Raw genomic sequence first — 12500 nt, 5'->3', positions numbered from 1 at the left:
AGTGTATATATTTGTGACTTCTAATACTATGCATCAGTCCTTCGTCAATGGCTTGGAAATAAAGTCGAAACCGGTCAGGACCTACACCCAGTCTCTTATTCTTCACCTGTATGTAATGTGATATATATATATATATATATATATATATATATATATATATATATATATATATATATATATGTGTGTGTGTGTGTGTGTGTGTGTGTGTGTGTGTGTGTGTAGACAGACGGAATTTATCATAGGGAAGAAACGGTGATAAAAAACTGTGAAATATGGAGACCTTATCTTTTGTCTTTCGGGTGGCGAGTGGGGGGCTGGTCGTCTAATGGGTGGGAGGGGCAGCCTAACGGTCACTCGACCCCGCACACGATCTATTATGAAGCTAGGAGAGGGTTTGAGGGGGTTGAGGGGTGTGAGGTTGCTGAAAACAGACTTGAAATCCAGTAAAATGTGAAAAATCTACAAAAAATACAGTTAGGAATCATCAATTTTACTAGAAATAATGGAATATTCTCACTCACCTCAGCACTCGAAAACATAGCCGGAAAGCGACCGTCACTTGTTATACAGTGTCGGTAGACACGGCTTTTCTTTGACTTTATTTCATCTTTTGCAAAATATAAAAATCTCACTATTATTATTATTATTATTATTATTATTATTATTATTATTATTATTATTCACCCACAGGAAGCTAACAATAGAACCTTGATGGGACATTGAGCACCTTGTGTATTCTTCAACATGTCGGATTCTGAGGACGAGGCGGTCGAGAGACAGGTGAAGATTGTCCTCGTGGGCGCCCCTCAAGTTGGCAAGACCTCCATTGCCCTGAGATATACCCAGGATACCATGAACAAGTCATATCAGGTGAGATGAGCCCGAAATTTGTGAACTCAACCATTATTTCCACACTGAAGCTGAAACATAGGCCTAGCGCAGTAAAGCTTCTCTAAGATGAACAATAGTCTCTCCCGAGTGTTTAGTTTACCTTTGCCCTTTTCCTCTTCTGCCAGGCTTCTATGGGAGTCGAGTTTTACTTGAAACGGTTAATCCTCGGTAACGAGAGGAATGTCAGCGTGCAGATCTGGGATGTGGCTGGATCGGCACTTACCGGCAAAATGACTGACAAGGTTTGTTGAAGTTCAGCTTATATACAGAAGTTGTGTGTGTTTAAAGCCTTTTAATTGGTTAGGTTAATTGAGAATGGGTTAGGCTTATTCTAGATTAATTTGAAGTGAATTTGACTTTACACAATTGCGTATTAACTTCCGTGGAACAGATTTGCTAACAAAGATTTGCAATTACACTGGTATTCTGAAAGTTTTAGTAGGCCTAAGTTTATGAAAAATTCGCAATAGCCTTTACTTAGTAATGGCCAACGACATTGACGTTTTCAATTTTTACTTTTTCCCGTTGTGTTTTTCGTTCTTTCACTAACCTACTACAGTCATCCTGTCTCCTTTTGGTCAGGCAACTGGCTCTGATATATCCTAGGGCCACTAAAAGCGAAGTTACACAATAGCACTTTCCGGCATCTTGCAGCGTCCTTCCCCCATACTTCGCCCCAATTCACCGTCACATATCTCCATACTTTGCACTGCTTATGCTAAAAACACAACTGAGACTTTTTTTATCACATTAACACAACCGTCATAAAAAATCTAAGCTTTTCGTTTCGATAACGTAAATATTTTTTTCAGTATCTTTACGGCGCACATGCCATCTTGCTCGTGTATGACGTCACGAGCAGCCACTCGCTAGACTGCTTGCAGGACTGGCTGTCCACCGTCCGCCGAGTGGGGCGTTCGCAGGAGAGGCCTCCTCTTCTCGCTCTTATTGCCAATAAGGCTGATCTCGAACATGCCAGGCAGGTAAGATAAAATATATCCGAACTATTTTTTTTTCATTTTATTAATAATAATTCAAAAATACAGTAGGAAAACTTTTCAACTCCTCCAAGGCATAGGCCTACTCTTCCCTTTTAGATTTGCTAACAAACGTGAATGACGTCTCTCATATGTTCATTGCATATATAAACTTTATACGTATTCCAGTTAACTCTTCCTGCGAGTTATGTAATTCTGTCGAATTTTTGAATAGTAATGTAACTAAACGCCGGATCATTTTGTCCGCCAAGAAAGTAAATTTTGGCTATTTTTCGCAGGTGAAAAGTGAGAAGCACCACAGATTTGCAAATGAGAACGGCATGGCCTCATATGTCCTCTCGGCCAAGACTGGCGAAGGTGTGGCACTCTCCTTTCAAAAGGTAGGCCTAAATTTACACTCATTTCTTTTTTATTGTTATTTTGAAGTAGTCTGACAAGACCACAAGGTCACATTTTTGAAAATATCCGATCTCCATATTTTGAGATGAGACCATTTTCACTGACCTCGTAATCCACAGTGATGGCACTTCAACGAAACATAAAAGAGAGACAAAGCGGTGCAACTTTGGCTTGTTATCTGCTCGTCACCTACTCCGAGGCGCTAGCACTAAACACCGTATTGGTAAATGTAAAGTAGACGACCGCGCGAAGATATCGTTTGTTAATATAATTTGTCGACCACACGGTATAGAAATGGGTGTATATCATACTTTGATCCCCGAGAGGCTAGCACTAAACACGGCATCCCAAGGAGCTTCCGCCATGTTTAGTACTAGCACCTCGGTGTAGGTGACGCGTAGGTAATAAGCCAAAGTAGCACCACTTTGTTTCTCAACGAAGCTTTCGTGTTTTTCATGCAGTAAATAAGTAATTCTTGCCATATAATCACTATTACGATTAAATTCATTCCACTAAACAAACGCTTTCCTAATGAGCTTACGTTGCACGTGTAAAACTATACAATAGGCCTAGTTGGCTAAACATAGTACCCTCCAGACTGTAATGTTTGATTTGGTGAGGTTCTTTGTTAGCAAATGCTAAGGGACTCTAATTGTCGAAATCTTTCACCAACTCCGGTTATCTGTGACTGGTCTTTTGTCGAAGGTCGTCGCTGAACTGCTGGGCATCCGCCTGACCAAGGCCGAGCAGGAGCAACAGCAACCTGTTGTCACGGCGGAGATCGAAACCTTCCACGAGGCGGCGCTGCCGAAGGTCCCACCGCCCAGCAGCTCCATGCCCTCGTCGGTGTGTAGTCTCATGTAGCGGAGATCCTCGACGGTGGTGCTGAAAGGCATCACTGGGTTCCTCGCCACCAGACAAAGCATTGCCTTAGTAGCTTATAGAATTTAGGCTTCTAACGTAGGATAATGTCTACAGGTTCTAACGCCTGTAACAAGTGAATCCAGGTTCCTCCATACTGTAATATGTCAAACAAATAGTGGGGACTGTGAATTTAGCGGTTAAAATGTATGTGCCAAACATATCTGTTTGCACAATGAAAGTTATCTAACTTCTGATGAGAATATCTAAAAAAAATTAGTATAATGAGGGAAATTCAGAGAAAGATTCAGACTGGTAGTACTATTGACATTACGAGCAGAGTAAAATAAAAAAAATGTGATAAACAAGAAAGTGACAGCGGCTTTATGAGTGATTCCCCAACCACTGACTGGATATGTCCGTCAGTCCAACCGCAGTTGTGGTAAGAGAATGTTTATGCCATTGCTTATAATAAAATGTGCCTCATAACCTGATTACATGCAAGGCTTGCCAGTTGCAGTGTTGCCATACAAGCTGATACTAGGCAGGCTTGGTAATGGAGAAGTAAGGAACTGTAAATAAAAGTAGACGCAACGATTCTTCACTGGTAATTATGACGCTGTGCTTGGCGTGGACCACGGAAGTGTAAATAGCTTAGGCAAGGAGCAAATGTATATGAGATAGTAGAGATAGAACGCAGAGACAAAGAGGGTGAGAGAGACTGGGAGACAGAGAGATATCCTATACTTAGCAAACAAGACCAGGACTGCACAATCGATTATTTTATCTTACGCTCAACTCCTCTTAAAACGTTAGACTTACAAGTACGCACGCACACACATTAGAGTGAGTGTTCGTATGTGTGGCTGACGAGACCTCTATGTTCCATGTCATGTATAGTACTGTTATCTGTATCGAGTTGACTGTTGATCTTAGAAGTGATTCAATCTCCGTACCATAAAATGATTTCAGCATTTTGTTCTTTAGTGGGAATAAAGCTTTCAAGTCAGCTTATTGTTAGAATTATTTACTAAGAATATACAATGACAGCTTTCTTATTGATTTTTTGCTTTCCGATTATTGTTGTTGTTCCTTATTAATAACCTTCTTGTATATTGTCAATTTCTTCTTTTCATTATTATTATTATTATTATTATTATTATTATTATTATTATTATTATTATTATTATTATTATTATTATCAACAATTTTCATTGTAAGTTTAATATTATTTCATTATTATTATTACCCTCTCTTATTATCAATTCTAATAATGGAATATTACGATTATTTTATTATTAAAATTTTCAATCTTGAATGGACTTTTATGATGATGATGATTATTATTATTATTATCTTTATCATTATTACAATATCGGGAGTCTTAAACTTCAACAGCTCTTCAGTTTCTTGATGATTTTAGTTCTTGAAGGTTTAATTATGAGTGATTCTTTCTTCCTGAAAGATTCTAAGTTCTTAAATCACAAACAATCGATAAGTAGATTCTCCACCGATTCCGTTTCTTTCCTTAAGTGATTCTCAGTTCTTTGAGGTTTATTTTGAATTTTATTTTCGAGTGATACCATTTTTCTTAATACTTAAGAGATTCTTCGTTTCCAAGGATATCTGTGTTCCTAAAGGAGTCTTTTCCCAGGACTAGAATCTCTGCTCTCGTTGATTCTTCCGTTGTCAAGTAGATCTTTCATTTCAAGAAAGCTTTTATTTTGAAGGCCCTTTCGCTTTTATTTTAATTTTTTGGAATCATTTTCTTTGTAAGGGATTCTTTTTAAGGCGATTCTTCGAGGGTTAAAAGAATCTTTGCACCAAAATGATTCATAACCCTGGAATGAATCTTAATCACTGGGAATTTTCCTTAATGATTCTTCTTGCGTAGAATAGTCTTTGATTCTCAGAGAATCAGTTAAGTTTCTATATTCCCACTTATTTACATATTTATGTCCTTTTCTTGATTCTCTGTACAAAACTGTTTTTATTTCTAGAATTCCGTTTTTTTTATGGGATTCTTTCCTTCCAGAGATTCTTTATTTTCACGTTATTATCAAATTCAAATATTTCCTGTTATCAACGATACCTGACTGGTGAACTGTAAAAGGATAAATATATATATATATATATATATATATATATATATATATATATATATATATATATATATATATATATATATATATATATATCTAATGTGTGCTTTCATTAAAAACATTCCAAGTATTGTTTCAGTGTTTTCTTAAAACATACCCCAGTAAAAGAAAAAGAAAATATTCCTATATTTTTGGCGGCTGATGAAATATTCACATTTACAAAGGATATATTTACGGGTTAAGTGACTGAAATGTAAATATTTTCGTTCCTTTGGTAATATGAATATTACACAAGAAAAGGGAATATATATATACATATATAATATACATACAGTACATGTATATTGTATATATATATATATATATATATATATATATATATATATATATATACATGTTTAGTTAGGGAAATATTTTCTGTCAAAAGAGAATATATATCTATATACATTTATAATATGCACATTTGTATATTATATATATATATATATATATATATATATATATATATATATATATATATATATATATATATATATATATATATATATATATATATATATATATATATGTTTGGTTAACGAAATATTTTCTGTCAAAAGAGAATATTAGGTTTTATTGTCTAAAATACTCTTCTTTACGAAAGAAATATTTTATGTCATCGGTCAAATTCTTGTTTTAATTTACAAAGCCAAATACTAAATGTTTTGCTTTTAAATATTTCTTTTACAAAATAAAGTCTTCTTATGCTTAGAGCCGAAGCCAGTGACCCTTACAAAAGAGAATGTTTGCCTTTAAGGCGTTACAAATATCTTACATAAGAAACGATCTATATTCAAGCAAAATAAGACACGATAAAATTCGGAAACACATAAAGGCATTAAAGTTAGCGCTTATTTGTTAATATTACTAACGTTGATCATCTGTTTTATAAACTTTAGTTCTTGAATTGTGTTAACATACAAATATTGCGGATCAGTAGCTGAATAATACATACATACGTAGGCTACATATACATACATACATACATACATACATACATACATACATACATACATATATATATATATATATATATATATATATATATATATATATATATATATATATATGTATGTATATATAAATGAGGGAGAATAACTTATCTTGCAAGGAAATGTGGACAGTATACATAGATACAAGACTTTGGTATAAAATACTCTAGTGTATATAAATATAAATATATGTATACGAATATACATACGTACATGCACAGATAGATTACGTACATAGATACATAGGGAGCTTGGCAATAAAATCTTCATATAGCATATAGGAAAAAAATATAAATGCGTATATTCACATCTTCATACAAAGATTCAGAAACGATGAACATGCATATACACAAAGAGGCAGGAAAAGAGAGATAGAGAGAGAGAGAAAGAGAGGCAGTGAGGCAGACATAGACAGAAGGGTCTCAGAAATAGACCCTGCGGGAGACCTGTGGTGGTTCGTATCCTCATAGTTCTTTCTGTTCAGACGTTTGCTCTGCATTCCTTGGTCTCTCTCTCTCTCTCTCTCTCTCTCTCTCTCTCTCTCTCTCTCTCTCTCTCTGGGGTTTTAATTTTTATCGTTCTTTTCTCTTTCTTGGTAATTATTTCGTAATAAATTTGTTCTCTTGTTTGTTGGTGTATTTTCTTTCTCTCATTTGTGTGTGTGCTGATGTTTTTGAATAAATAGATAATCAAATATATATATATATATATATATATATATATATATATATATATATATATACATATATATATATATATATATATATATATATATATATATATATATATACATATATGTAGCAACTGCAGACGAAAAATAAGCATGATTAGCATATGTTAACTAACATATTAGAGATTATCAGGACATACTGTATAACCATAAAAAAAAACCATAATAAAAAAAGTTCAGTATAAACCTTTTCTGCCTAAGCAAGCGAATAGATAACGAAAGAGATACAAAATAAAAAAAAAAACTTAAACGAGTATAACTAAAAGTGTGAGAATATGGCGGAAGAGCTGTTAACTTCGACCAATTGTTTAATCCGTGTTTAGCACAACGTGTGTCCCCTACTGAGATGACGAGGGGGCGTCTGGGCGGTGGGGGTGGGTGTGGGCGTGAGGGTGGGGTGGGGGGTAAGGTTTGGGCGCTGGTTAGTGGACTGAGGGAGGGGAAAAATAGATGAATAGACAGAGAGTGAGAAAGAGAGAGAGAGAGAAGTAGATAAAGAAGGAGGGAGAGAGAGAGGAGGAAGTGTAGTGCAATGAGTAAGACAGATTCTGTTTTACTATATGTGAAAGACATTATATATATATATATGAAATTTTTATCACACCGTGATTTTTATACAATCATGAAGCTACAAATGTCGCTTAATATCGAAATTCACGCTACCTCGGTATATCTCCGTTGGAGAATTGTCGCCGAAGGGGAATTTATATAAGTGATAAATGAATTGGAATCGTGGGGACACGAACCCGCGACGAAAGCCTATTCAGCGACTCCAGTTGACGTAAACCATTGAGCCATCTTGATGGCTCAATGGTTTACGTCAACTGGAGTCGCTGAATAGGCTTTCGTCGCGGGTTCGTGTCCCCACGATTCCAATTCATTTATCACTTATATAAATTCCCTTCGGCGACAATTCTCCAACGGAGATATACCGAGGTAGCGTGAATTTCGATATTAAGCGACATTTGTAGTTTCATGAATATATATATATATATATATATATATATATATATATATATATATATATATATATATATATATATATATTTATATATATATTTATATATATATATATATATATATATATATATATATATATTTATATATATATATACATATATATATATATATATATATATATATATATATATATATATATATATATATATATATATATATATATATATATATATATATATGAGAGAGATAATCTGCTTTACATGCAATTCAAAATAGCTACTAGTTAGTTAGATAGATAGCTAGATAGATATACTGACTGATAAAGAGAGAGAGAGAGAGAGAGAGAGAGAGAGAGAGAGAGAGAGAGAGAGAGAGAGAGAGAGAATGTGGAGGAAAGAAAAGCTGAAAAAATTAACTTTTTTGAGGGTCAGAGAGAAAGAGAGAGAGAGAATTAGGACACTGATAGAAATATAGAGGAGTGTGTATCCTTACTAACAGGACAGAGAACCCAATAAAGATTAAAGAGAGAGAGAGATGGAGAAAGAGAGAATTTGAAGAAAAGTGAAAATGTATACGTTGGCTTTGTAAGATAGTCAGAGAAGGAGAGAGAGAGAGAGAGAGAGATTATCAGAATATTTGCAGAAATGTAGAGGAGTGTTTAACCATATTAACAGGAAAGAGAACACAAGAAAGATTAAACAGAGAGAGAGAGGGAGAGAGAGAGAGAGAGAAGAAAGATGATCAGAATATTTGCAGAAATGTATCAGTGTTTACCATAACAACAGGACAGAGAATCCAAGAAAGATTAAAGAGAGAGAGAGAGAGAGAGAGAGAGAGAGAGAGAGAATTTGAAGAAAAGTGAAAATGTATACGTTGACTTTGTAAGTTAGTCAGAGAAGGAGAGAAAGAGAGAGATTATCAGAATATTTGCAGAAATGTAGAGGAGTATTTAACCATATCAACAGGACAGAGAATCCGAGAAAGATTAAAGAGAGAGAGAGAGAGAGAGAGAGATTATTAGAATATTTGCAGAAATGTAGAGGAGTGTTTAACCATGTTAACAGGAAAGAGAACCCAAGAAAGATTAAAGAGAGAGAGAGAGAGAGAGAGAGAGAGAGGGAGAAAAGAGAGATTATTAGAATATTTGCAGAAATGTAGAGGAGTGTTTAATCATATTAACAGGAAAGAGAGCCCAAGAAAGATTAAACAGAGAGAGAGAGAGAGAGAGAGAGAGAGAGAGAGAGAGAGAGACCCAGGGTATAGGAGGGCATGCAATGGGGGCACCACAGGAGCCGATGAGACCGAAGGACTCAGTTCTAAGTAAGGAGTGAGGACGTGGAGTACTTATACTCAGGAGTGAGAGAAAGAGTCAGTAGTGGTAATTCACTAATTAGTGGTTATTAAGTAGTGAGGGGCGATCTGCTGGTGTGTGTTTTGTTGCATATAGTTATTAATTGGTTAATTATTTGTGGCTGATGTGGTTCATTTGGTCGGTTGAAATATAAGTGCAGTGATGATTTATGTATGTATGTATGTATATGTATATATATTTATGTATGTGTATGTAATTATATGTATGTATATATATATTTATGAATATGTATATATACTTATATATGTGTATATTATAATATATATATACATAAATATACCGTACACACACACATATATATATACATATATATGTATATGTATACATATTCTAAACATTATATATATATATATATATATATATATATATATATATATATATATATATACAATATATTATGTATAATTGCACACACACACACACACACACACACATATATATATATATATATATATATATATATATATATATATATATATATATATATATATATATATATATATATATATATATATATATGTGTGTGTGTGTGTGTGTGTGTGTGTGTGTGTGTGTGTGCGTTTGTGTATATATATATAATTACAATGTGGTCTAAAGACACTTAAGTCACAATCTAGAGGTCGTGGGTTCAAATCCTCAACAAGGAAGAACACATCTTGGCATAATCCATTAAACACTATTGTGCCTCTGACGGTCTTATGTACCTGATCGTCAGTTGACTGTAGTGTCTCAAAACGACGGAGACGGGAATAGGACAAGAACCGGAAGAGTAATTTGCATATATATATATATATATATATATATATATATATATATATATATATATATATATATATATATATATATATATATATATTTATTTATTAATCAGTTAGTTCAGTGAGCAGTGAAAGGTGAAGGAAACCATGGGTAGTAAGTGAATACCGCAGCTTGGACGAAATGAATGGGTTCCATCCCCAAGGCATGTGATGAATCCAGTTCTTAAAAGTAGTGAATTTATATAAGGGAAAACAGGGGTAAGAAGCGAATTCCAAGGCTCAGAGATAAGGGATCTGAGTACGTAGGAAGCAGTTATTTCGTCATGAAAATAAGGAACACAGGGGAAGTGAGAAATTTCCAAGGCTTGGGATGAAGGGTATAAACTTAACAACTGTGTTTGTGAAGAAGATAGTTTTGTGTTATTTTGTTACTTTTTGCATTTTTGTTTTTTTCTTATTTCTTTTGGTAAGTTTCAGTACACACACACACACACACATATATATATATATATATATATATATATATATATATATATATATATATATATATATATATATGTGCGTCTGTTTCATCTGCTTTCGTTACTAATTGGTTCACAAGTTTTTTTTTGTTTTTATTGAATATTCCTTGAAAATGTTAATGATAATATTGATAAGAATAATATGTAAAAAAGATTTAGATTCAAGTGACGATTCAAAAGCCTAATCAATTAGCAGACGAAGAAAGCAATTCTTTTAAAAAATTATACTTTAAGCGACATACAATCCGTTATTATTATTATTATTATTATTATTATTATTATTATTATTATTATTATTATTATTATTATTATTATTAATAGATTCACAATTTCGTGAAAAACAATCTGAGTAATAAAAATCCACAATTATATACAGTAAATATATTACTATGTAGTATATTTACATAGTAATATGTTCGAAAGTCTTTGGTTCTTTTTACATAGTAATATATTTACTATATAGTTGTGGATTTTTATTACTCAGATTATTATTATTATTATTATTGAGATTGACTTGAAATTCAAGCTTCCAAAGAATATTAAGGTGTTCATTAGGAAGGAGTAAGAGGAGGTAAAGGGAAATACAGGAAGAAGGGATTCCATTCACTCATTAAAAAAGAAAAAATTAATAAATTAACAAATAAATAACAATATACTGAAATGGAAGGAGAATGGTATATTAGTACTAGTGGATCCAGAAAAATTTCATGGGGGCGGCCACTAATTTTCATATTATACATACACACAACCACTCACGCACGCACACACACACACACACACACACACACACATACATATATATATATATATATATATATATATATATATATATATATAATTTCTATAATAGATTTCGTATTTTTTCCCATTTCTATATTTCACAGTTATGTTATCTAAATCTTCAGTATTATTATTTTGTCATTATTTTCTATTTCGGGGGGGGGGGCACGTGCCCAGGTGCCCCACCCCAGGATCAATAACCGCCAATATTATCAGTGTAATTCACAAAAACGCAAAAAATGGAAAAACTACAATTTCATTTGATAATAAATCATTGATATTAAAAATTAAACCTCAAAGTACAACCATTAAAGTTTTCTATTAAAGGACTCAAGAGCAGGATAGTTAATTATCAAATAACATAATTAACAGACTTCAGATAAGAAATAATGAGGATAGTCACCATAGTTACCTATCAAATAATGTCACTGGAATGTGAAATAAAACGATATTTTCCTTTCAAATATTTTTTTATTAAGGCTGGAAAAATAAAAGATCATTATCTCTATAAAACAAAGTCAAGAAAAGGGGGAGGGGTCAGCCATATTTAAAGCCAGGTCATTCAGGGGTGAAAGGTTAAGGTATTTAACTGTCGATATCATTGAGAGGGAATTCATCGTTATTTATAGTTAATAACGATCAAATATTGTGCTCTTGAGGAGCAAAAGATGGACAAAGTTTAACTATAAATAAATACAGAGAAAAAAAGAAGGTTAATTAACTATCAAATAACGCCTTTGATAATAACACAAACCACATGGTTAATGATGAATGAGTGTCAAAACAATCAGATAAAGAGAGAAAACACAGAGAGATAATTATCAACGATGAATTAGTGTCACAACAGAAAAAACCATGAGGATCGACTGACAATAACAGATAATAATTGTTGAAAAGAACCGCCATTGTTAAATATTAATTCTTATCATTACAGAATAGTGAAAGAATAAGCATATGAAATAAGAGATGAATTCATGTCAAGGAAAGATATGAACATTTACCAAAAGAAAATTAAATATAAATATTTGTCTTTAGGTTAAGAAAAATCTTGGTAACTTATTAATAATGACAGTAAAAAGTAATTAAAAGAGAAATAA

The 12500-nt window shown here is 33.0% G+C and overlaps 1 protein-coding gene across 3 annotated transcripts in view; it reads left to right on the top strand.

The window, feature by feature from the left end:
- The window catches only part of LOC136834801 (ras-related protein Rab-28-like), a 48510-nt gene that overhangs the window by 2926 nt on the left and 33084 nt on the right, over nucleotides 1–12500 (top strand). For 2 of the 3 annotated variants that reach the window (XM_067097518.1, XM_067097519.1), the window contains exons 2-6: nucleotides 691–870; nucleotides 1017–1133; nucleotides 1704–1874; nucleotides 2168–2269; nucleotides 2994–3505. In XM_067097518.1, the coding sequence (XP_066953619.1) occupies nucleotides 745–870; nucleotides 1017–1133; nucleotides 1704–1874; nucleotides 2168–2269; nucleotides 2994–3152 (675 nt within the window). In that variant the 5' untranslated portion in view covers nucleotides 691–744 and the 3' untranslated portion in view covers nucleotides 3153–3505. Of the gene's footprint in view, nucleotides 1–690; nucleotides 871–1016; nucleotides 1134–1703; nucleotides 1875–2167; nucleotides 2270–2993; nucleotides 3506–12500 lie in introns of those variants that run through there. The other variant, XM_067097520.1, reaches the window with a different exon arrangement.

This window comes from Macrobrachium rosenbergii, chromosome 54 (assembly GCF_040412425.1).
Source record: "Macrobrachium rosenbergii isolate ZJJX-2024 chromosome 54, ASM4041242v1, whole genome shotgun sequence".
NCBI classification, from domain to species: Eukaryota; Metazoa; Arthropoda; class Malacostraca; order Decapoda; family Palaemonidae; genus Macrobrachium; species Macrobrachium rosenbergii.
The sequence above is the reverse complement of the archived record's forward strand: the minus strand, read 5'-3'. Positions and strand labels throughout refer to the sequence as shown.